This window comes from Barbus barbus, assembly GCF_936440315.1.
Source record: "Barbus barbus genome assembly, chromosome: 2".
NCBI lineage: Eukaryota > Metazoa > Chordata > Actinopteri > Cypriniformes > Cyprinidae > Barbus > Barbus barbus.
In genome coordinates this window covers 39,967,761-39,994,616 of record NC_136730.1, presented here as the reverse complement: position 1 = coordinate 39,994,616, position 26,856 = coordinate 39,967,761, and the positions used below count along the sequence as shown (strand labels likewise).

Sequence of the window (26,856 nt, the reverse complement as noted above, 5' to 3'; positions counted from 1 at the left end):
TTCCACAGGACCAGGACGACTCTTAGGGGGGGGGGGTGTGACATGAGTCCCGAGCACATATCAGCGTCGCCCTGGAAACAGAGGAGAAACACCTGTTCCCAATCACCGCGGGCTGGTCGGGCACAGCTGACGCCACTTCGGCGAGGGATACAAAAGCCGCCTCGCCGAAGGACAGTTGAGCCATGACTCCTGAGCGAAGCCAACTAACCTTTGTCTCTTTTTCCTGTGCCAAGCAGACACCAGCGCCTGACCGACCAGCCCCGGGATTGGAGCACGAGCACGACGCACGGAGCACCCACACCGGGGAGAGGAACGATCACAGAGCACCGACTGCAGCACTAAAGACACGTTGGCACTTCCCCACACAAGGAAACACCAATAAAATACACCCTCTGGGGTTTCTGTTAACCCTCAACCCCTCGTGTGATTCTTCAGCCCGCTACAACGTGAACAAACCAGCGAGGTGATCGGCGCAGGACCTCAGAACACGGACGGTTATCCCATCAGGTCCGGCTGCTTTCCTAACGTTCACTTTCTTTAGCGCCCTCCGAACCTCATCCTCTGACACGGTGATTACAGGATCATCGCTGCTCTGCCTGCTGCTTCCTGACGCGCTGGACGGCAGAGACGCACTGCCAGTGTCTGTGTTTAACTCGTCGGCCAGCAACGGATCTGCTCTCACCTCCGCGGAGGATTCGTATCCGAAGGCACAGATGGTCCACAGTCCCTGCCACATCCGTCGAGAGTCATTGAGCTGGAAATGAGACTCAATTCTCTCTCTGGATCTGTGTTTAGCGGTTCTTACTGCGCGTCGGAGAGCATACCACAATGCTTTGTACTCGCTCATATTCCCGGTCAGAAGAGCCTCATTGTAAGCGGCAGTGCGTGTGTTAACCGCAGCACGGATTGTACTGTCCACCCACGGTTTCTGGCTGGAGAATGTCCTTATCGTTATTGTTTCTGTAGCCTGCTCGGTTAGCGTGTTTACAAAGCTTAATGCTACATCCGTGAACTCGCTGACGTCAGAAGAACTCGCCCGGAACATGTCCCAGTCGACATCATCAAGAGCCGCCTGCAGCATAGCTTCTGAGTGGGAGGACCAGCGTGTCACTACTCTCTGCACCGGGGGATCCTGAACGAGCCTTTGTTTGTATTCCGGTGTGAGAAAAATGGCGGCATGGTCCGATTTACCAAAAGCTGGAAGTGAGGGAGCTTTGTAGGCATTATTGAACCGAGTGTAGCAATGATCCAGTGTGTTTGGTCCTCTAGTTGGACAGGATACGTGTTGGTGAAAGTTCGGCATGACCCGTTAGCTTTGTTAAAGTCCCCCGCGATGATAAAGGCAGCGTCAGGATGTTTGTTAATGTAGCCGCTGAGCACATCGTGAAGTTTAGACAAAGCCAAGCCGGTGTCCGCTGTGGTGGAATGTACACAGCAGTAACAATGATCGATGAAATCTCCTGGGGCAGATAAAATGGGCGGCAGATAATGGAAAGGTGTTCCAGATGAGGCGAGCAGGAACGTGGCAGAATGGAGATATTCCTGGGATCACACCATTTCTTGTTAATCATGAAACACACTCCTCCACCCCTGGATTTACCGGCCTCTGCTGTTCTGTCCGTCCGAAAAACAGAGAAGTTATCACTTGGCATTACAGCAGTGTCCGGGACCATGGACGAAAGCCACGTTTCTGACAAACAAAGGATGTTACAGTCCCTTATGTCCCATTGGAAACTAATCCTGGCTCTAAGATCGTCCAGCTTATTCTCCAAGGATTGGACATTTGCGAGCAGAATGCTCAGAAAGGGAGGACTGTGAGCCCTTTTCCTGAGTCTATCTCGAATCCCAGCACGTTTCCCGTGGTGTTTCTTGATCCTTTGCCTCAGGGGGTTATTGTTCATCTCCACGTTCCGAAGAATCTCCAGAGGCCATGCTGGATTCCTGGATAAAGTGTCCTGAAACAAGTTGGTGTAGCGGTTTCCAATGTCCAAACGTGTTTCTTTGTTATAGGTGATCAGTGCCGACGTGAGATGTGTAAAAAGAGAAAGTAAAACTAAGTAAAAAAGTAGATAAAAACACAATCTTAGCGGAGCGACCTGGACGGCGTCCGAACAAAGCAGCGCCATCTTGGAATATATCAGCCAATATGTTAATAATAGACATGTTAATAGCCAACTAGTTGTCTGAGGGTGTTTTGGGGGCCTGGAGAACTTTTGATATGCCCTGACATTTGTGCTTTTTTCAGTTGCTTATAAAAATATAAATGGCTAAAGTCTAACTAGTGAGAATTGGTCCCTATACTAAAGTGTTACCAGTAATCCAAGTCTTCTGATGAAAAATGATTGATTTCTATGAATCTAATATGGTAAACATAAGTTAAAATATCCGTACTTGATATGCACAAATCAATGAGATTTGTTCTTGCATGTAAAACTCCCATATTGAGGGTGAGAAAATGATGACATTTTGGGTGAATTATCCCTTTAAACTTGATGCCTTGATAGTACAATGCTTGGGTGGATACTAAGGTGGTGCTTTGTAGTTGCTAGGGTGTTCTGGTGACAATAAATCAATGTGTCCTAAGAAAATCCACACAATGTTATGATTCATTATCAGTTCACAAATGGCACAGGGAGGCTTACAGTATGTGTGACTTACGGTATGTGTTATATTATGAGCAATAGTAGATGTTTGCCTCACCACACACCACAATTAAACTACAATAAAAGAGTCAGAGAGCACTCGTCTAACGAACAACATGTGTCCATGATGTTATATATATAATGGTGTCATAGCAAACAAAAATCATAGCCCAAAATCAGGGCAAATCTCAGATGGAATCTATAAACCACCTAAATGTTTGGTTTATAAAGATCTCCACAAAGGTTTGCCTGCTCATTTAAACGTCATAACATATTCCAGTATTGTTATTGTTATTGTCTTGGCTTTTTGCAAGCTTACCTTAATGCCCTCACAGGCTTTGCCTTTCTTGTACTCTTTGTGGCTGGCTCTCTTGTCCAGCTTGCTCCAAAGGGCTTTGGCCTTCCAGCAGGTCACCATGCTCTTCAGGCTGCTGTAGAAGGTGTTGTGCTCCAGAGGGTCAAGCTCCAGGTAACTGCACATAATATTGAAGGCCTGCAGGGTGCTTTTACAGTCAGTGGCCTGAACAAAGTTCTCAAATAGCCGTCCTGCCTGGTTCTTCTCATCTTCGGCTTCACCCATCTTCTATTTTGTGGGAGTGTGGATGCTGTGCTTGTGATATCTTGCTCCTTGCTCCACTGGACAGCTACACCCACACTTCAGTCTCCTCACTCATGGTGAAATCTGAAAAAAAGAATGAAATGTCTATTAATTTCAATATTTAAAAAAAAAAAAAATGTATAAGGCTTGGCCATTCAAGTTAGGTCCAAAAAATTATTTCATTATTATTTCGTAGAAAATAATAAAAAAAGTAAAAATAAAATAAATACATACTTTTTTTTCTGCCAAATTAAATTAATGTGATGCGACCAACATGAAATTATGAAAATGCGATTTTTATGAAAATGCAAGTTTAGTTCACAGTGTAAAATGTCATATGATACACCCAAAAAGTATGATATATATAATATATTAATTCATATCCAATTTATTATTCAGGTAAAATAAAATATAATTTCATATTAATATTGATTAAGATAAGATTTTATATCACTATTGATTAAAAGTTTGTTATAAAAGTTTTTTTAAACCATATAATACAAAGATTACATTTCTAAGGACTTGCACCTGCATTTTAAAAAGATTTTAAATATTTAAATCTTTATCTTTGACACTCATTGACGTCATTGCCAGGAAAAACAATATAAAACTTCAGTTGCTGTTTTTTTTTTGTTAATCCACTGCAATTTAGGTTGCCATACTATACTTTTGCCTAAGGCAGGAGGCCACACACACTGCAGAAACCTACCATCAAATGTTCATAATCTGATACATTAAAAAAGTACATCATCAACAACAGAAGATGAAATATCTTATTTTTTTGACAGCCATGAAAAAAGCAGAGCCTGTATCGGTTACATCTAAACAGCAGTTTGACGTCAGATACATCGGATAATCCATCCACAGAATCTCACTGTTGACTGGAGATAACAGCTGATTTAACCCGACTGCCAGCCATGCACTTTTGCAGAGAGCATTGAAAAAACTGTTTATCTTGCGGCTTTGCCCTGCTGAACCGTGAACAGGACAGAGGTGCGCTTTTGCAGGCAGTTGGGGACACGTCGGTACCCTGGCAACAAACTCCACTGGTGTGTATTTTTAGTGAACTCCCTTATAAAATTTCAAAGCCCCTCTACTTCCTCAAGATAATAAACACACTTTAAAGACGCCACAAAACATAAGCACAATAAACCTAACACCACATAGAAAAGCCCTTTACTGTAATTATACACGCACAGTCTATGAACATTTCATTAAATACAAAATGTCTAAATGTTCATAATATGTGCTGTAAATGAAATCATGTCCTTTCTGTTTGCATATGAAGATGCCTTGAAAGCACATGAAAGCAGACACTGTACGCTTGCTGTGGTAATACTAGACTCATTTTACTGCAGAACATATTTTTCTTTGGGACAGGACATGCCCTTGATTTTGTGGTGAGTCAATGTCTAGTGGTATAAAGGGAAAGACAAGCATATTTGTAGATTTTTTGCTCTTTTTATATACCTTTCTTTCAAAGTAATCATTATAGTATGATTTCCCTCTTCTGTAAAACACAGGAGATATTTAGCAGACTGTTCAAGCTGCTCGATTCTATACAACAAAAGTAGATGCTAACGAAAGGACAAAACATCTCAATATTTTCAGAAATTTTGTCAATAATGATAATTAGACCATATTTTGCTTGAGTGTGTTTCGTACTTTTCATATTCTTCTTATTCTGTATAGTGGTTAGTTCACAGCATTAACAGAAATTAACTTAATTACCTTTTTTTAAATTTTAACTTCACGTTTGCCACCTTTAATTGATTTCCGAGGGCCTTTTTATGTTTACAAAGGCTTTATTTATTTATTCAAATTTTATTAGATGCAGAATAACACATTAGGCTGTTACCAAACAAATGAAATCAGTATTTTTGCACTGCAGAAGTAGCACAGAAACTGTATCTAAATCAGAATTTAGATGAAGTTACACTGCAGTTACAACTGCAAAAATAATGATATGAGATTAATGTTATTTATTTTTAAGGAAAGTATGCTTGTAAATATGAAACAAAAACCACAAGCAGGTGTTGACAAGTCACTGTCTTAATGAGTGAGTCACTGAATCATTCGAACAGCTGATTCATTCAGGAATCAGGAACGAAGCAAGTGACTTATAAATGGATCACTGAATCATTCATTCATTCAAAAAAAGCTGATTCATTCAGGAATGAAACCCCACTGTGTGTTGCACAGACACAACAGCTTTGTTGTGCCTTTGTTTGGAACTATTTTCGTTGGCATAAACAGACAAATCTGATAAAATGGTGTCTAAAATGTAACTTACGATATTGCATTCTTGCATAAAATCAATATCCCAACAGCATGTGTGCTTGTATGATATTGCTTAACTATATCTCACAGGAATATAAAGGACAAAAAAATAACCATACAGTATACTGAAATTTGGAAAATCTAACTGCATTCTGTATCCCACAGTGAAAGCATGCAATCTCAAGACATGCTTTTTTTTGTTTTTTGCAAATTGAGTTACATTTGTATCATAGACAATACATATTGTTCACTCCTACGGTCAAGCTTCATAAAGGACAACACCATGAAAAGCCGTAGGCCTATGTGTCACAGTTGTACAAGGGAAGAGTCGAGGCTTGGATCTAGTTGAAGAAGTTTAACTGAATAAACAAAGAATGCAGTCCATTTGGGGAAAACCGCAACAGCTTTACAAACAAATGCAAAGACAACAAATGACAACTCAAGATAAAAAGCCAATCTGGAATAACAATAAACTAAACTAGACACAGGTGAACTCAATCTATCACTAAAGAAACAAACCAAGCGTTTTAGTAACCAAGGGAACAGAGGAAACAGGAAACAAACACAAAAACCACAGAACCAAATAAACTTCAAAATAAGACACAATAACACAAACAATATGTGACAATACGATAGCTTAGCATGAGGAGTAGGCTGACATTTAACTCTGTATTCCCAGAAAAATCTTAAGGCATGAAGTTTGACTATACAAAAGCTTGAATATTAAGAAAATGAAACAGATGAGGATGAGCCAAACTGTAATTCTCAGGTGAACTATTGCTTTAAAAACAGACATGGAGCTGAAACATGGGCAGTAGTGGATGTTAGGTATGCACCGATACCGATATTGGTATCGGGCCCAATATTGAGCTCCTGTACTCGTACTCGTTAAAATGCCCCGATACCAAACGCCGATACCACACAGCATGTGATAAGTGCCATATTCAGACAAAGAAATACAGAACACAGAACAACAGACAGCAGAATGGAGTTATTAGAGATTAAGGATGTCTACGAAGTATATGCATGCAATGAAATTAATGTTAAACATTCAGTATTGACGCCTGTATTGCTGATGTGCGCGAGCTGATGGGCTAAGCAAAGCACGCTGAGTGGATTGAGCGCGCGGCGGCACAGATGCGCGAGCTCGTCGAGTGAATATCCCTTTCTCACAGACATCACTGGATAGTTTGTAGTTCAGATATGTCAAAAACAAGTAAGTAAAACAATACACAAGTTACTTAACGGTAGGGAAGGAGGGAGAGAGAGCGAGCGTGTGTGCACTTCTGTTGTGTGATCTTTATTGATGTTCACTCACTTGGCACACACATCATTTGGCTTAAAACTAAATTGTAAATATAAGAATTTATGAAAAAAAGCAACTCACAGTTAGGAGATTTATAACCAGTGGTTCCCTGCATTATTACAGCAAAAAGCGTAATTACAGTACTGAGCCGCAGCAATGGAGCAGCTCTAATGCTATTAAATTAAAGATGATGTACCATAGAGCAAAAAAATTAACAGTGAAAGTAACAACTTGTAAAATACATTTTAATGGGCATAATTAAGTATGAAAATAACCGAAGATATTATACAGTCAAATCAAAATAAAGTAAATTGTGACATATTATAACCAAAAATTCTTCATACAGTGGACTACCAGTAAAATTGATACAAATTTGGGACAAAAAATTATTCAGACCGAGTCTTGGAAAAAAACTGAAGTTCAGGTTTGCATGAACCTGGTTTACAGCATGCCCAGGAGACTACAGGCTGTCATTAAGGCTAAGGGAGGCCCGACAGAGTATATCGACAGCTGTCTGAATAATTTTTGGTTGATTGTAATCCATTATGTACCTTTCTATCAAAGTTATCTGACATTATCAAGCTGAATTTGTTCAGACACAGTTTTACTCTGAGTTCTTGTCATATTTTATTACCATTTTCTAAACTATAGCGAATAAACCGTGATAATGTGAGAAATTTTAAAGGTGTTTGAATAAATTTAGGTTTGACTATTTATTTGATAAATGAAGTTAACCAATTAACATTATACATACTCTTTTGGTTTCTGTACCCAATATTTAAAAAATGTACAAACGCAATGAAAATATCTGTATCGGTCCTCGGTATCGGCAAGTACCAAAAAATAAAAGTATCGGTATCGGGCGAGTACTGGAAAAAGTGGTATCGGTGCATCCCTAGTGGATGTATCTCTGCAGTTACCTGAATATTTCAGTGCTTCCATAAAGTCCTTCCCTCCCACTTGTTCCTTATGTATACATATCATTAATACTGTTATAAACTTGCAGTCAAATATCCACTTTTTCAGTGCCGGGTGTGATTTTAGGACACTGTTCTGCTAGCGGTGGTCTAAGTGAGGGGATGTGTCAGCTCTTGTCATTTGGGTGTTAGACGAACTCCCTCTGGAGACAGACGCGCTAACACTCGCGTACACTGCATTCCAGCAGCCAGAAGCCGAACATAGTTGTGCATCAGACCACACCTCCACAGTCACTCTTATTTATAAGAGTGTTAGAACAGACTCTGCAGAGACACTCCAACGGACACAACTGAAAAATATGACATCTTCATACCATAAGAGAGCCAAACTGATTTTAAGTTGTGTCACTTACTTCTGAATATGTGACAATCTCTTTTCTTTTTTTTCAAAACAATTATGCTATTTTGTATCAAAACTGCATCACTGCTTATTATTTTTTAGAAAATTATAAAATAGATTATGCCACACTACATAGTTTTCGTTTCAAGATCCTTATTCAAGGCTTTTTTCTTCATTATGATTTCAGGACTGTTTGACCACCCTAAATTTTTTACTTTATGTCCTGCGAATAATCAAAAGCTTGCATTGTTGTTGTATACTGCACAATGTTGGTAAATGTAAGTTATCCAAGGTTTCAATGCATGCACAAAATGTGCAAACTCTGCACATTACACATACTGCAGAAATAATAAGAATACAATGTTAGTATGCTAATCCAACATAACCGGAGACTTTCAGCTGAATTATTTTATTACAAAAAAGCCTGTGTTAAAGCATCATAAAAACACAAGCGCTTCGCCACAATAGCAGCTGCATCCAAACCCAAAGCAACTATAATATGTGGTCATTTACATTAGTATGTCTGCCTGGAAGGCTAAATTAAAATGTGTCAATAACTATAACTGAGCGGCTGGCATGTCAGACTTCATGGATGGAAGAAAATAGCTATTAGATCCATCTGTTGAGGCATTCCAATGAGCAGTGGAAGGTAGCACACACTGTCCCTCCGTTTGCTCTTTCAGCTGAATCTGCATTGTGCTGACTTACATACCATGACTTCACCATCTGACAGAATGGAAAGGGCCACTGCGGGCAGACGGCACTAACCCACAGAACACCAGTAAAATGTGCACACATATCCCTGCATGCACAGACAAGAGGGAAAAAACATTACTGGGAATAATTGTGGCAGTGCACTTATTAAAATGCTATCAAGTCTGCCCTTTAATGTGTTGATGGGAATTCCAGTGATGTTAAATATATCCTAAAGTAATACCTCTGCCTCAGATGCCATCTATTTCTTCCTATTAATGCATTTCAAGTTGTGTGTTATGAATGAATGTGAAAATTAATTGTAAAAACAATATTGTAATATTCTTAAATATTATTACAAATTACAATAAAAGTTTTCTATTATGTCAATATAAAAAAAGGACTTTTGAGTGTGTAACAATAGTAGGCACCCCTCCCACGATGTTTTTGCACAATTTTGGACACAGAAGGCCACCAAATAGGAATTAAATATTCCGCGGATGACAACATGCAGGATCAACACTATTCATGTATCGCAGGGTACGATTAAATTAATTTACATTTAACCAGTTTAATATGGAGAGGCACTCAAATGTAGACCTTCGCTTATGTGTTTTTGACCTACACTGTACAAGACGCGAGAACAGTCTGCTATTTAGGTTTGTACAGTAGCATGGACTCACTAACTTTAACGTTAGCCAGTTTTAGCCAGAGATACCTCGCTGAAGCACAAGATAGCATTAACGTTCTGCTTGAGCAGTTGAAAATTGTAACTTAATGAGTGTATGACAACCCGAAAATGAACGTTTTTGTCGTCATTTATATTGGGGTTGAATACTTAGGGACATTTTGCTCTGTTTTGTTTGGATTCAGGAAATGTAATAAAATAAAATTATATTTCCCATCCTCTCAGCATACCTGGAATCAGTGTTACAAGTACCCCAGGCACATAATTTTTCCATTTTTGAAGCGTAAACCCCATAAAACAGATGCGAGCTTTGCATCTTCCAATGTTTCTCTATGGCGCTGAAACCTAAAGATGTCTGAGTTTGCTCCCCGTGCAACTGACACTCGACTGCCATTGGCTAGTCTGCTTTCGAGGGGAGGGGCTTACCGATAAGTCAATTGGGACACAGAAACTGTCTTGTGGAAGGCTAAGTTCCCATCATGCACAGTGACTCAAACACATAATGAGAATAACTGAATTACCACTTTTTTATTATTTTACTCAATACAACCAACTACTTTGAGCATTAAGGCCTTTGCACACTGAGTCCGAATTTTTCGTCCGAAATTTTCCCACGTTGAAAAATAAATACGACCTCACGTTTTGTCAATCACGTTTGCACACTGCTTCCGAAATTGTCGTCCATCAAAAAAAAATTCGGATCGGGTTCGATTTTTTGCGTTTTTCTCATCCGTATAAAGCATTTTGAGATGCTTTGAGAAGATGTTTTGACAATTCAGAGCCACCGTACAAGCGAAAGCCAAAATCCAAAATAGTGTCAGACAAATTAATACACTTCGTCTTGCAGCACAGAGCACTTTATGACAAACAAATTGCGGAATACAAAGATACAGAATATAAAGAACTGCTGTAGCCTATTTTTTTTATGCCTGGCGCGCACCTTTCCAATGCCGCAGTTCGGTGTGTGTGTGTGTGTGTGTCTGTGGGTGTATCCATACCTCAGACAGTCTCTGTTCAGGATAAATTGGTTCATGGAAATTGGTGGTCTTCTTTTTAATATGTGGATTCAGTATCGCTAGCAAAGTATCAAACTGAGGCACTGACATCCTGAAATAAACTTTGAATCTCTCGGGATAATCCCGCAGCTCTTTGATAAGGAGGTGGAACTCTCCTTCCTCTCTGCGCAATCGAAGGATTGGATGGACCCAATATTTCCTTTTTCTTTTTCTAAAAAGAGAGAGGACAACAAAATCATCCTCACTGCTTGAAGACATTTTGTATAGTTTTGCGAATTTTTCGCAACGGATTAATTAAAACGCATCGGACTCAGTGTGCAAGGTCTCTGTGCGTGACGAATTTTTAAGATTGCGAATGCGAAAAAACGCATGCGAAAATTTCGGACTCAGTGTGCAGAGACCTTTAGGGTTTACAGAGATATATTTCAAAGACAATCATGACTATTAATCATATATGAGACACTGATTTAGTTTTCATGTTTGGAGACAATTTGATGAACTTAAGTCACAGTCCACACCCTTTATACATTAAAACTTTGTATGTGATTTTATAGTCCAATAAGACACAGTCTGCCAGCAAGCAAATGACCGCAAGAAAAACAGATCCCAGGAATGAAGCGTGCAGTTTGCTGTTGTTGCTGTAGAGAGCTTCCAGCTATCAGACCAAACAAAAGGAAGCTGATGTCAGTGAGGAAACAGAGGGAAAGCTGGGAGCCGAACGTAACGGACTTAATTGCCACCCTATACAAAGAAAACCAGGAAGGAACCCCCATCTGATAAGCAGACATTAGACCTGTTAGCTGCATGGCAATCTCAGAAAACAATGTTTCCCAGCATCCCTCATGGGCTTAACCTTTCCCCGCGGTGCAAACACGCTCCCAGTGTCTCATACTTGCAGTAAAGACACTGCTTCACGAAAGACTGCCAAAACAAAAGGAAGCCATCTTGGACAGAAGTACAAACAGTGTGTTATCTAAGTGGCCTCAGTGAACGTCTCATAAGAAAGTCATTAATTCACACAGAAGTGAGAGTGCGAGACAGAGCAGCTGCAGGCCGTCTTAGAGGTTGCCTAACCCTTTCCAGAAGGAAATTTATCTTTGGACACTCATGCAAGTTTGGCAAAGCACTCTGGAGAATAACCATTTGCAGAGATGATTATACAAATAGCTTAATAAGCCTCATTCTTTCACTTTGAGAAATAATATGTTAGTGAATATAACTAACAAAAATGTACCATGACAGTAATGATCATTTTGGGGGGAAATACTTAATATAATATTAAAGTGAAAAAATTCCGAAAACATTTTTGCGTTATCATTGAAGTACTACTGAATTATGCAACCCAGGCTCATTGTAAACACAACGAATAATCAATTAATAAAGATTGTTTTTGCACAACAGTATGTTATGACCTTAATACAGTTTATCAAAGTGCATGATTTGTAAACTAATACATTTTTGCATTTACATCACATAGCCAGCTCCATATAGGTATGGCTTTTCTAATGTAGTAAACTTGCTTTTTAGCACACCTGGTACAGTATTGCCTTGTAGTGCGGGGCACTGAAGGACGAGTCATGATATAAGAACTCAAAGACTTCAGCAAATGCATTTTTATCTCACGTTTGCTTTTGTTAACACTATCAGTTAGGTTTAGGGTAGGGTTTAGTGTAGGTCATTGGTCTCAAACTCAATTACTGCACAGTTTAGCTCCAACCCTAATCAAACACACCTGATCCAGCTAATCAAGGTCTTCGGGATTATTAGATGCTTCCAAGCAGGTGAGATTTGGAGCTGGTTGAAGCTAAACTCTGTAGAATTGAGATTGAGACCACTAGTGTAGGTGGTATGCTATATTCAAGCATAAAAGAAAACCTTTTAGCACCACTCACCAGACATTTCGATTCTGAATTACTGTGATATGTACAACAACCAACGCAGTAAAAGTTGCCAGATTCACATGCATCTGTTTTGGATAAAACTAAAAGCACTTTTACTGCCACTCACTGGACATTTTAATTAGAAATTGTTGCAAAACGTGCAAGGAGCAACATAATGGCATTTGGCAGAAATGCTGCTACAGGCACAGTTTTTCCAATGAGCCTGGATTGGAATTGTATTCTGAATGCATCTCTGTACCATAGTTTTGCCTTTACACTGTGCTTAACACTCCTAAAAATAAAGGTTCCAAAAGGGGGTCTTCACAGCGATGCCATAGAGGAACCAGTTTCTGTTCCCCAAAGAACCTTTCAGTAAACAGTTCTTAAAATAACCATTTATTTAGTGTTAAGAACATTTTAACAATCTAAAGAGCCTTTTGTTGAAGGAAAAGGTTCCAGGGATGGTACAGGTTCTTTGTGGAACCAGTGATGCCAATAAATAACTCATTATATAATAACTTTTATAATAACTCATATTTTTAAGAGTGTTCAAGGGATTTCATAGCAAGGTTTGCATCACATTTTTAGAGTGACATCACAATGACCTTTGAGATTGTTTGGAGGATATCATATCATCATACTGCATGAGGCAGCACTGAATTCTGACACCTAATAAATGATCTGAGTCAAACGCACATCCTCAGTCAGGACAAGCATTGACTCTGCAGACATTAGAATCCAGTGATGGGCTCTGAGGATCAACTTGCATTACAGCAGGGCAGAAATAGTGAGGCAGAAGAATTTATATGTGAGCAGACAGGCTCAGAATAGACAAGCCTTGTGTTCCAGGAGAAAAGAAAAACAGATGGCAGATCATTCACTACCTGTAACAGGCCACCTGAAGCCCACTGTGGTCTCCTCACTTGAGACCAGTATGTGTCAGAATCCCTTTGATGCAGTCCCAATAATTTAAATTGAGAGAAGTGAATGTTTTTGCACATTTTTGTAAATGAGGGATTAAATTTTACAGTCCGATGCCCTTGAAGGACCTCTTTAAGATCAAAGATGCCTTAAGAAAACCTTTTAATGTTGGTATGCAACAGAAATTGTGATTGTGTTTTTCCTCTACTGTGACAAAGTGAAACAAACAGATTGGATTGTTGTCATTGGCTGGAAGTGAGGTTGTATTGCCCTCACAGTGGCATGTCATCAAAGAAGAGATGTCTTTGCAGGTGGAGAGGATGTTAATGTTTTGGATCAAAGATTATGAGGGCACGTGAATTATATATATAAATTATGTAGCCTAAACATTGCAATAAAATAAAACAAAATAAGAATAGTCTATTTTGATTTAATGGTGACTTCAATGATATTGTGCTTTTCATTAATATCAAAAATTATGTGCATTTCGAAATGAAGCCATTTTTGTACATTTCAATTTTGTGATACTCAACTTCAGTATTCTCTGTTCTGTCAAGTCAGTCAAGTCACATTTATTTATATAGTGCACAATACAGACTATTTCAAAGCAGTTTCACATTAATAAACAGGAAAATAACATTGTAAATGTTCTAATCTCATGAATTTTAATACCGAAGAATACTTTTTACCGAAGACAATAGTGTCATTATTCAGCTTAGGTCAGTTGAAATGTCATCACAATTCAATAACTCACTTCATCGTTGTTGTAAAGTTAGTATCACTATCCAGCTCAATTTAGTTGCTCAGTTTATTTGAGATTGTGTTCTCATCCAGTGTCAGTGCAGTTAAATTGATGATATTACTGAATATTAATTGTCTGAGCAAGCTAAGGTGACGGTGGCAAGGAACCAAAGGAACCAAGTTATCCTCCTAAATGAAGCATAATACAAAAAAAAAAAATACATTTCAAATTTGAATATTAAAGCAGATTTCTGTAGAAAACACTGACATGATGAAGACATAGGCATGACAAAGACAGTCTTATCTAGATACAGTGCCCTCCAAAAGTATTGGAACGGTAAAGACAAAATTGCTCTGTTGGCTGTGGAGTCAAGACATTTACAAATATGATTAAAAGATGAATATGAGACAAAACTACAGAATGTCACATTTTATTATTAGCCGTTTCAACACATACATGTTTTACCAGCTAAGAAGTTCAGCACTTTTAGTGTTCACTCCTCTATCTGATGTGAGCATAAGTATTGGAACAGTTGCCTCACAGGTCTTTCTAAGTGATCAGCTGTGTCCTGTTGCATTAATTCTTCAGATATTAAAAGCAGGGAATGTGTCGTATCAGTTATATCCATTACTTCTGTATTCTGAATCTTGCATTCGATGATGACACACAAACCAGGATGAAGACGAGGGAGCTGACTTTGAGAGAAAAGCAAGCAATTTGGATGCTAAAAGAAAAAAGGGCATGGAGAATTCAAGAGTTTGGAAACCACCAGCGACATCAGCAACCAACAACGACCTGATCGGCTGAGAAAACAACAGTAGTTGATGACAGACAAATCATAAAAGCTGTGAAAATGAACCCTAAAAGACGTGTCTGTAAAATCACCAACAACTTCCAGAAAGCTGGGGTGATGCTCTGACAATCTACTGTCCTCAGGAGACTTTGACACAGAATTACAGATGCTACACAGCAAGATGCAAACCTCTGACCAGCACCAAAAATAGAAAGGCAAGATTAGAGTTTGCAAAAAAGCACAAAGGTGAGCCAGAAGAGTTTTGGAACTGTGTTTATGGACACACAAGAGTCTGGTGATGTCTATGGGTCACAGACTCACTGCTGTGATTGTGCGCAAGGGATCTGCAACTAAATAATAGCTTTTAATCTTTTATATCTGCCTTATGTTCAACTGTCCCAATACTTATGCTCACATCAATGAGTGGGATGAACTCTAAAAGTGCTGTTCTTTTTATTTGGTAAAACATGTATGTGTTGAAGCGGCTAATAATAAAATGTGACGTTCTGTAGTTTTGCCTCATATTCATCTTTTAATCATATTTGCAAATGTCTTGACTCCACAGCCAACAGAGCAGTCTTTACTGTTCCAATACTTACGGAGGGCACTGTATACAGTATACAGTAAGCCAGATATTAGTGTTGATGCTTTTGTGAATCCTTCTTGCTGTTCTATAGAGTCAAAAGCATAACCTTCATCTTCACTATAACCATGTTGTTTTTCAGTGAAGTAATTGTGAGTTCTTCCAAAAATCATGCTCTCCTAAAAGCCACTGCAAACATATGTATCTGCTTATTGATGAAACTTCATTATAGTTTTGAATTGAGTCTTTCGCATATGGGCGACCTTTACAAAACTGCAGAACAGGAAGTGTGGACTCATGGAAAGGTGTTTTAACAGAGGAAAAGGAAGGTTCACAGGTCTAATCTAAAACAGGGCTCCAGTCTGACGTCTGTGCTACATGTCATGTTTTTCATCCCGTTGCCACGGAGACCCTAAATATTGTGTTGAGTGTGATGTATTTAAATGCTTTATTGTGCTAGTTGATGATGAGCTCATGGAGAAACGTTGCTTTTATTTTAGGATGACGGCTTGTATAGTGTGTCCGACTTTAGAAACTGTTTACAAACTCCCTGAGCGCCAAACTTCTGTTTAAATCAAGCTTTACTGAAAACCACTAATTATAAACTGAGACGGCGCTGCCAGTAGATGCACTTTCAATCCAACACTGCAAGGTCTTGCAACAGAATGTCTTCAATGATTCATGAAACGCTAAGAAAACTGAATTCATGCCAACAGTTTTAACGTCAGTCAGATTTGAACATTTTCTGCCCTTGCAAATCGCCACCACAAAGTTGTGGGTGGTTGCCAGGAAATTGCTAGTGGTTACTAGGGTAACTATACATTTTTATCTCACAATTATGACATTTTAATCATAATTGCAAGTTTATATCTCACTATTCTGACTTTTTTCTTGCAATTTCAAGTTTACATCACAATTATGAGAAAAGGAATTGCAAGAAAAAAGTCAGAATTGTAAGTTTATATCTCACAATTCTGAATTTATTTTTCGCAATTGCAAGTTTATATCCTGCAATTGATTGCTAATTTATACCATGCAATTCTGAGAAAAAAGTCAGAATTGCGAGATATAAACACAACTGCAAAAAAAGTCAGAATTGCGAGAATAAAGTCAGAATTGTAAGTTTATATCTCGCAGTTCTGACTTTATTGTTCACAGTTGTGAGTTTAAATGCTGCAATTGTGATTTTATAACTTTCAATTGCAAATTTATATCACACAATTTTGAGAAAAAAGTCAGAATTGCGAGATATAAACTTGCAATAAACTTGAGAAAAAGGTCAGTATTAAGAGTTTACATCTCGCAATTCTGACGTTATTTTTCCGCAATTGCGAGTTTTTGCAATCTTGCAATTCTGATTTTATGACTTGCAATTGCAAATTTTATACATGCAATTCTAAGAAAAAAAGGAAGAATTGTGAGATGCAAACTCGCATTGTGATATAAAAAGTGTTGTTGTTTTTTTGTCAGTGGCGGAAACAGACTTCCATACAAATCCAACTGTATGAATTACTTACACACTAATTACTCATTTTAGGAGTTTGTTCAAATCACTAATGTTGGATCTGAGTCCACCTTGTCTAGTCCTAGTCCTTAGCCGAAGCATAAATGGCTGCCCACTGCTCCGGGTGTGTGTTCACGGTGTGTGTGTGTTCACTGCTGTGTATGTGTACGTTGGATGGGTTAAATGCAGAGCACGAATTCCGAATATGGGTCACCATACTTGGCCGTATGTCACGTCACTTTCACTTTTTACTTTAACCAATTGAATTTGTGTGGGAGACGTTTATTAATGTCTTTTTATATTCATTTTATGCTCTTATTTTTATCTTTCATATTACACATGATGCAGATTCGTCTGTTTTCCAAAATGTCCATGTCATGTTTGAGTACAAGTCCATCCAAGTCCAACTTCATTCAATCGCAGTCAGAGTCCGAGTTGGAGTCCCAGTTCCCCAGCTCTACAAATCACTAATGCTAAGTATAAAAAACAGTAATAACAAAGGTTACCAACTGCCATTTGTGTGAACACACCAAATAAGGGGACATCGTTGGCCAACGTTTAAACAGATCAGAGTATAAAAACAAATTTATAAGTATAACAGATGCCCAACATCCAGATTTACATACAACCTGATCGTTTTCATGTCCTGCCAAAAAGCATTCTTCTGTGCTTACATCAACATGGCAAAGCTCCTCAGTAGAAATTCCTTATTTAACAGTAACACATGGACTAACTTCTTCTAAATGAGGGTGTTAGAGTACATAGTGTGCAGTACACACAACTGGCAGACTGCGTTTGGCAGTGTCGGATCCAGACGATATCTTCAGAGGGATGCTGCACTACTGCGCTGTAGTGGTCAACAGAACAGACCGTTATTGAGGAAATTCCAGCCAAACAGACAGAAAGCTGGTTTAAATAAAAATGTGATGAATGTTTATCAGACTTGCAGTGTGTTGAATTCTACATGGACTGTAAAAACAGGAGTGTATCACCTCCGTCAAGGTGATTTCAATGCATCTGTTATAAGAGTGTGATTTCGATTTTTAAGTGATTTCAAATTTAATCATATCACTTTTATTATTTGCTGATTAAATATGTAAGCCTGCAGAAATATGAAGCTGGAACTTGCATAACGGAACGGAATAACTTTTTGCCATTATTAATTGCACTATTTTTATGTTTGAACTTTTGATAATTGCATAGTAAAAAAAAAAAATCAGATTTAATTTGCAATGAATCATATTATAATTAGGAAATCTGAATCACGTCCTCATGAGGGGAAGAGATGTTTTCAGTTTTGTAAGACAGGAAGTTATTGCTCATCTACAGAGGAAGCTTAAACTGTTTTGTGGCTGCCTTGTTCATCACAAATCTCACAGAACTAGTTAAAGACCAACCTTCACCAGAGTTAAACTACTCAAAGTCTGTATTTATAGGATATCAGAAATATACGCATAATATCTTATAATAGAAATTGAGATACATTCTAATGTTTACTATGTTTATGTTGTTTTTGAAAAATAATAATGTGTTACTTTCAAAAAACACATAACTGACACTTTGAATGCATTATAATGTATTATATTAAACACCAATCTTAAAAATAATGGTTCTGCCATGGTTCTTTGTTTTCTGAGATGACTAGATGGGTTAAAACATCAATATTTTGCTTGATTGTCATCTCCAGACAGCAAACTTCAGGTTGAGCGCAAACAATGGTGTGTTTAAAGTCCAAAAGGTGAAAGTGCTGAATATCCAAAGGGTGAATTTCCAGTTTCCCAATATTACCTGTCTGGAATATATTTCTAGAGGTCTCATTGAGATCTGGACAAAGACAACTGTGTGAAAATCGAGTGGTGTTAAATCTACTAAACTTCACACAAGTTCAAGAGCAGGTTACTGAACAAGCCACTGATTCCTTGAAGAAACATTAAAGGGGGTATTATCTTTCTCGCACTGAGAACAACCAATCATTCATCTCTCTCTCTCCTTGAGACAAAGCGCACAAGCAGTTGCATTTTCAATAAAAAGTTCAGATGAGTCTTAGAACTTCCAAAAAAAGCTCAAATGAATAAACATATAAAGTGAAAATAAACATAATTAACATACATACAGCCTCTTTAAATGTCATATTTGATCAAATTCACTCAAATGAGTGATATAACAAGGCACATTTTTTTCTTTTTTGAAAAAACGTATTTCATCCAACATGACCCCAAAAACTTTGGACACTTTTGGAGACTTTTTAAGCCACACTTAAACATGTCTGGTTGTTCACTGGAGAAACAATCTGCAAACAAATGATGCTAGAGCTTTTCTCAGACCTTCGCATTTTAGATTTGCAAATAAAACCAACTGGCCCCAAGCTGATTTTGACAAGAAAGTGTCCAAATAATTTTATTAAATAACTTATTTGTTTGCCCTGAAAAGTGGGTTTGATATGTTGTTATAATGTTAGGATATTAAGTGTGAAAATACCTTTATCTCTATCTTTCTGTGTGCAGTAATTGACATACTATAAGCATTTTGAAAGTGTGTAACTGCACCCTTAATCACAATTGATTTGATTATTAAATAACAATGAAAAGAATGGCATTTAAAAACAGGTCAAACAGATGTTTGAATAGAAAAGGAGAAGTCATAGCTTCCTCTTCTACTGTACATAAAGATTCCCAACTAAACTATTTTAATCAAGCTTACTCAAATTAATTAGAATAAAAATGCGTGACAGCTGTAGGCTAGGCTTCGTCAGATTAAATGAACCAGACTTATCGACTCCGACCGATATAGCCTATGTTTTGGCGACACCGAGTCAAAATATTGTTGAGCAGGTGAAGCTGAACCGAAACAACCTGTCATTAGAACTCAATACAGCAAATATTCTCCTCACACAACACAGGATTACAAATACTCAAAATAACTATTTGAAATAAGCAGGCACTTACTTTTGTGCTCGTGTGACTGGAGGCGCAGGTGATCGAGCGACGCTCATGTGTTGATCTGTGACTGGAGCTGCAGGCATGTGTCAGATCCGCAATCACTTTATATACTGCTATCATCCGCAGATGGAGGCTATACATGACGTTTGAGCACATGTGAAGGTGGGTTTCCTATTGGCTCTGTGCATTTAAAAGTGGAGGCAGAACCTAAAGTCCGAAATGAAGTGTAGTAGTGTTTATAGACTGTTCTATATGAAAACATTACTGTTGACATAATCCAACAATAAGGTATTTAACTCGCCCTGTAGACTTCCGGAACAATAACAGCTGATAGTTCATGCTTTTTTCATACTTGATAACACATGTTAGGACGCAAAGGTGAACAATAAACCACAGAATCACTGATAACATCTATCATTATCTGTGAGCTTATTATTTATATTTTTAACTATTTCAACAGTTTAAGACGAACTCTTCTTAGCAGTGATATTAGCTGAAGATTGGACGCTGAACGCCTTCTAATAATGAAACTCAAACTAGACAATGGCGCCACCGCGTGGATATAACACGCAGTTTGCCCATTAAATGTCTATCATCTAACTGTCTGTCTATCTGTCTATCTATCTATCTGTCTGAGGGTGTTTTTGGGGGCCTGGAGAACTTTCGACATGCCCTGACATTTGTGCTTTTTTCAGTTGCTTATAAAAATATAAATGGCTAAAGTCTAATAACACTGTAAACAGCACAAACTGGGCTACAATAATATGTTAGCAGCATTCATGTACATGATTGTGTTTTTGAGAAATCATTAGTTTATGCGTGGTTAGTGAAAAACTAAAATTTTGAAGTCACTGAAATAAGACCATAAAACACATACAGAACAACTGATCACAAGACTTTTGAGAACTGGATCTTGTAGCCTAGAATTTTTTTGGCTTCAAAATTATGTGAAAATCATCTTGTTTATTTGCTCACAGAAAACAATATATTGATTTAAATTTTTAAAGACATGTTTTGTGATCGAAAGCCAATATGCGAGGGAGTGGTAATGTCCTTGAATATTAAGTGATTTTCACCTGAGAGACAAAGGGCCCTCCCCTAAAGCTGCTAATGGGCCATCAGTGTGACTGTGACTGAGGCAGGTAAGAGAGAGTGTGAGGAGACTGAAAAAATTGTTTTTTTTTTAATTATTTATATTTTATTTACAACACAGTATAATCAAAACATACATAACGAAGGTCAAAAGACACATTATTGTGCACACTGATCTAACCACAGAGATGTGAACCGACTTTGAGTCATTCCTGCAACAGATTCTGTTCAACAAGTGAAACAAGTAAATCATACCTGATTTTTACGTGTGTTATTTAAGTGTTTCTGCTACTTTCCATGGATTCAAGGAGAAAAAAAACATAATCCGTAGTCAAGGATCTTGTTTTACTATAGAATATCAGTGTAGTTGAACATCTGATGTTGGTGCAGCGCTCTCAGAGGAAAACAGTTGGAAGAGACTGAAAGTCAGCAGGATTCATCATCTGTGGTACAGGTATCTGATTCAATGAAATACAAACAACCAAAAAAAAAAGAAAAAACATTTGTGAGCATGTTTATATCAGGAGCATCTGTATATATTGTGGCGGGAGGAGCATACAACAGACACAGTGGGTGTGGCGTCAGGCCTCGGAGAGGTTTTTATTAAACAATAATAATCAAAATAGTGTCCAAGGGGAAAACGTGTCCAAAATAAACAGGGGATCTGGTGTCCTCGTCGTGCTGCGGGTTACGTGAAGGAGGGCAGTGTTCAGAAAGGAAGGGTCCAGGTAAGGGGCGGAGTCCGGTGGCCGCACGCGCTCCCCTCTCGGGACTGGGAGTGAGTGGCAGCGGCTTCTCTCGAGCGTCTTCGTCCTACTCCTGGGCCCCCAGCACTTCTGGGGGTTTAGATGGCCCGGCATCCTGGCCCGTCAGCCGTCACGGGTGCGGCAGTCTTCCTTCTCGACGCACCCTTCCTGGACCCACGAGGACACCAACATGCATGCACGGGGAAGAGACCGGTCTCCCGAGGAGAGGCGCGCTCGGCATTTAAACGGCGGCGGTGATGAGGCTCTATTCACATCAGGTGTGCCTCATCACACGCCGCCAGCCCTGTCTGTTTCAGCGCCCCTCCTCTCTCACACGCCCACTCCCATCGGGAGCCTGGTGAAGGGCGGCGAATACGGGACGGGGTGGTGATGATAATAAGGGGGAAGGCAGCCGACTCATCACAATATATATATATAGGTTTTGTAGCCATAGACTCATGACAAACATTTTAGTCAGGAATTATAGTTTGGGAAAAACCCAACTATGATTTTGTAGTCATATATAGCCATCCTGAACATCATGTATGATTTTATAGTATAGAAGATATGATTCTGCAGTCATAGACTCACGTATGCTTTTTACTATAAAAGGATGTACTTTGTACTACAAAAAAGGGTATTTTATATCTGAGAACTAACTGTTATCGTTTAGCACGCTAGTAAAATATATTTGTGAACAGATTATTAATAATAAACATGGTATAAACATTATTAGATGCGTAGCATTCATCGTGTTGTAGTTTGGGAACAACCCAACTAGTAATGTGTTCAAGTTTATGTCACAATAACAGTTAACTAATGCAAAACAGAAACATTACTTACTCATCAGATCGATCTTCTCTACTTGATGAACTCTTGCTCTTATTTTAAGGGAACTCCAGTCTTTACTCAGCACGTCTTCTTCCAGAAATGAACAGTATAGCAGCGATGAACTCTTCACTCCTGACTCTTTGTTTATGTTTGGCGTCTCCAAGCGCACGCGGATCTCATTAGAAATAATGAGTTAGACCGGACAGACTGAACATCGTGTTGGTTTCATACGGATTAGTTCATCACAGAATATTTGTTATATATATGTTATATATTCGATATGACTTACTTCATTTGAAAGAAGACACTTCAAGCTTTCTATAGATATCTCTGTGTTGAGTATTTGCTGAGTTACAGTTCATTTTAGTGATGCATTTCTGAAAACAATTCGCGGAGACGGAGAAGACAGAGAGCGCACCCTGTTTGTTTTCTTTATTCTCCAAAAGCACAAAGTTTAGTTGTTATTATGAGCAGCTGGGGCGTAGTTGTGGGGGGGGGGGGGGCAATAACAAAAACTAGCAAGTTCACCCCCCCCACCCCAATATTTATACCATGGTTAATGGAAACTTAGAATCAGGCTATTTATTAATTGTTTGAATCGCGCTTGAACGAGGGGAGCGCTTATCAGCACAACATGACTGAAGCAGTTCTTTTAATTGTGCACGAGCAGCGCGCGAATCTACGGAGCCGAAGAGCGTCTCGCTGCAGCCTGCGGTGGACATCCAACCCCGCCCACATCCAAGCGATACGTCACATACCTATTATTTTGCACCAGGAAAAAGCATCGACAAGAAGATAAGCCTAATTGTTTGCAAACCGAAGCAAAAGAAGTTTGCTGTGTTGGTAAGTAAAAAAAAAAAACATCTTTTGTCTTTAGGAAGACTTAAAACGTTGACAACTTGAATGTTTGTGTGCATATGTAAACAACAGTTCAGCATGCTTATGTGTTTTGAACTGTACACAGGCACGTTATTACTTAGAATATCACTAACATATATATATATATATATATATATATATATATGCGCGTGTTTGTTTGTGTGTGCGTGTGTGTGTGTGTGCGTGCGTGTGCGTGCGTGCGTGCGTGCGTGTGTGTGTGTGTGTGTGTGTGTGTGTTATCCAGCAAGAAGTGAAATGATGTGGTTCCTCAACCAAGATACTGTGGAAGGGTACCGTGATCAGTGTCATTAAAATATCATGTGTGTGGGGAGAGATGAATACATATGTGAGAGGGATCGAGTGTGTATGAGTAGGTAAGAGTGTTATTTAGCTATTATAAAAAAAGGGTTATTAAAAAAATTGCACATTCAGTTAGTTCATTTTATGTCACAAAAAAACAGTGCACTATATATTTATTAGTGCACTGATTCTTACAACATATAATGAATGTTGAGTTAATGTGCAGTTTTTTTATAACACTCATCTCACCCACTCACAGATATGTACTTACCACCCCACACACACACACAAAAACACTCACTCACATACAGATGATATTTTTAATGATATACACTGATCACAGTAACTTGGTTGAGCAACCATCATTTCACTATGAATTGCAGGATAACTCTGTGTTTGTGACATATTATCTTTGTATTATTCTATATGAATGGAAAGATCACATAATGATTGTCAATCTTTGTCATGTTTTACAGCTACACATTTTTGTTCCTAGCCTGATGCAGAGCAGTTCTGCTGTGATGAGGTGTTCCTGCTGTAGTTTCACCAGTAAAGAAAGGTCTGGAGGAACGGTGGGAGCATTTCTCTAGATACTGTAGTGCAGGGGCGGAGCCAGACGATGTAAACATTCGGGGCTTAGCCCAAACCTAGGGGGATCCGGGGGCATGCTCCCCCGGGGAGATTTTTTCCCAATTAAGTCAGCTAATTGCACTATTTTTCAGGCTGTTTGAGATAATAGAATGCCTAAAAATCTATACACTATCTGGGAAAATTATGATAGTTAGTCAGTAAAAAAAAAAAAAAAAAAATTCAATATAAATTCAAATTCATACAAGCTGAGTGATGACGTCATTTTTGCCACGCTCACCTTCGCGCTCGTGCGGAGAAGAGCGTCTCGCTGCAGCCTGCGGTGGACATCCAACCCCGCCCACATCCAAGCGTGACGTCACAAGCCACGCCTGTGTCCAAATACGTCACATACCTATTATTTTGCACCAGGAAAAAGCATCGACAAGAAGATAAGCCTAATTGTTTGCAAACCGAAGCAAAAGAAGTTTGCTGTGTTGGTAAGTAAAAAAAAAACTTCCTTTTGTCTTTAGGAAGACTTAAAACGTTGACAACTTGAATGTTTGTGTGCATATGTAAACAACAGTTCAGCATGCTTATGTGTTTTGAACTGTACACAGGCACGTTATTACTTAGATATCACTAACATATATATATATATATATATATATATATATATATATATATATATATATATATATATATATGTATGTATGTATGCATGCGTGTTTGTTTGTTTGTGTGTGTGTGTGTGTGTGTGTGTTATCCAGCAAGAAGTGAAATGATGTGGTTCCTCAACCAAGATACTGTGGAAGGGTACCGTGATCAGTGTCATTAAACTATCATGTGTGTGTGGAGAGATAAATACATATGTGAGAGGGATAGAGTGTGTATATGAGTAGGTAAGAGTGTTATTTAGCTATTATAAAAAAGGGTTATTAAAAAAATTGCACATTCAGTTAGTTCATTTTATGTCACAAAAAACAGTGCACTATATATTTATTAGTGCACTGATTCTTACAATATATAATGAATGTTGAGTTAATGTGCAATTTTTTTATAACACTCATCTCACCCACTCACAGATATGTACTTACCACCCCACACCACGCCACACAAAAACACTCACTCACATACAGATGATATTTTTAATGATATACACTGATCACAGTAACTTGGTTGAGCAACCACATCATTTCACTATGAATTGCAGGATAACTCTGTGTTTGTGACAAATTATCTTTGTATCATTCTATATGAATGAAAGATCACATAATGATTGTCAATCTTTGTCATGTTTTACAGCATTCTACACATTTTTGTTCCTAGCCTGATGCAGAGCAGATCTGCCGGGATGAGGTGTTCCTGCTGCAGTTTCACCAGCAAAGAAAGGTCTGGAGGAATGGTGGGAGCATTTCTCTAGATACTGTAGTGATTGATTTTTGTGGTTTAAAATTATAAATATTCTTGTATGCAAAATCATGAGGTAAATACTATTTAGTATGACAAATATTTAGTGGACCAACACACACGTATTCTGTATTTTTAACAGGAGTGCCAAGAGGACATAAAGTGGAAGTTTTTAAGAGACATTGGCCCAGTGTTGTGCTGGATACAGAGTCACCGTGAGTTATTCTGTGGGGAGGTGAAAGGGCCTGCTTTACTCCAGATGGACGGTAAAAATCAACAAAATGCCATCAAAGACTACCTGGGGTCGAATCAGATGAAGCAAGAGATGTCTTTTTATTCATCTCCCAGGACCTGAAGTGGGACATTCACATTCTCCAAGAACTGTACTTATCCAGAGTGAGCAAAAGGGCTGGCAAAATCACTCTGGACCCCTCACATCCAGCACACTCCCTCTTTGAACTGTTACTGTCTGGTCGACGCTACAGAGCTCTGAGCACCAGAACGACCAGACACAGGAACAGTTTCTTCCCTCAGGTCATATCTACCTCACAAACAGTTAAATGTTCTCCCCACTGTGCAATAAAACATGTGCAATACCAAATTATCCATACTTATATTTATTATACATATGTTTTTGATTTAATATATCATACATCTATCCACATTCCCTTGCATAATTTGTATATAGCACATCTGTACAATACAATATTCTGATTGTTTGAGTATCTGGAGGAGCTGGACACATTCATATCAAATTGTGTTGCTGAACAAGGCTTGAAAGTCCATGCCATGTTTCTGTGAATAATCTAACAAGGCAAGGAATCTCTCTGTGTAGTTTATGTATGTATGTGTACTGCATTTCAAGAACTGTTTATCTGATCATTCAGTTGTTCATTTATAATAGTTTAAACATATCTCTTATAGAACATATATTTTGTAAAAAAAATGTATTTAGTTATTTTTGTAAAATAATAAATATAAAAATACCTAATGAATCAAGGGATGTCGGTTTATTCATCTTTAAATATGTGGAGGACCTGGACACACTTCATATGAAGTTTTGTTGATGAACAAGGCCTGAATATCAATGTCATGTTACTTGTTATAATCTATCAAAGCAAGCAATCTC

The 26,856-nt window shown here is 38.4% G+C and overlaps 1 protein-coding gene across 13 annotated transcripts in view; it reads right to left on the bottom strand.

Moving 5' to 3' along the window:
* The window catches only part of LOC306879395 (F-actin-monooxygenase mical2b-like), a 63,238-nt gene extending 43,224 nt beyond the window's left edge, over positions 1–20,014 (bottom strand). For all 13 annotated transcript variants that reach the window (XM_079432301.1, XM_079432308.1, XM_079432307.1 and 10 more), the window contains exons 1-2: positions 19,909–20,014; positions 2,962–3,324 (exon numbers count right to left, since the gene is read on the bottom strand). In XM_079432301.1, coding sequence (XP_079288427.1) covers positions 2,962–3,222 — 261 coding nt within the window. In that variant the 5' untranslated portion in view covers positions 3,223–3,324; positions 19,909–20,014. The remainder of the gene's footprint in view (positions 1–2,961; positions 3,325–19,908) is intronic.
* Positions 20,015–26,856: the final 6,842 nt, after the last annotated feature.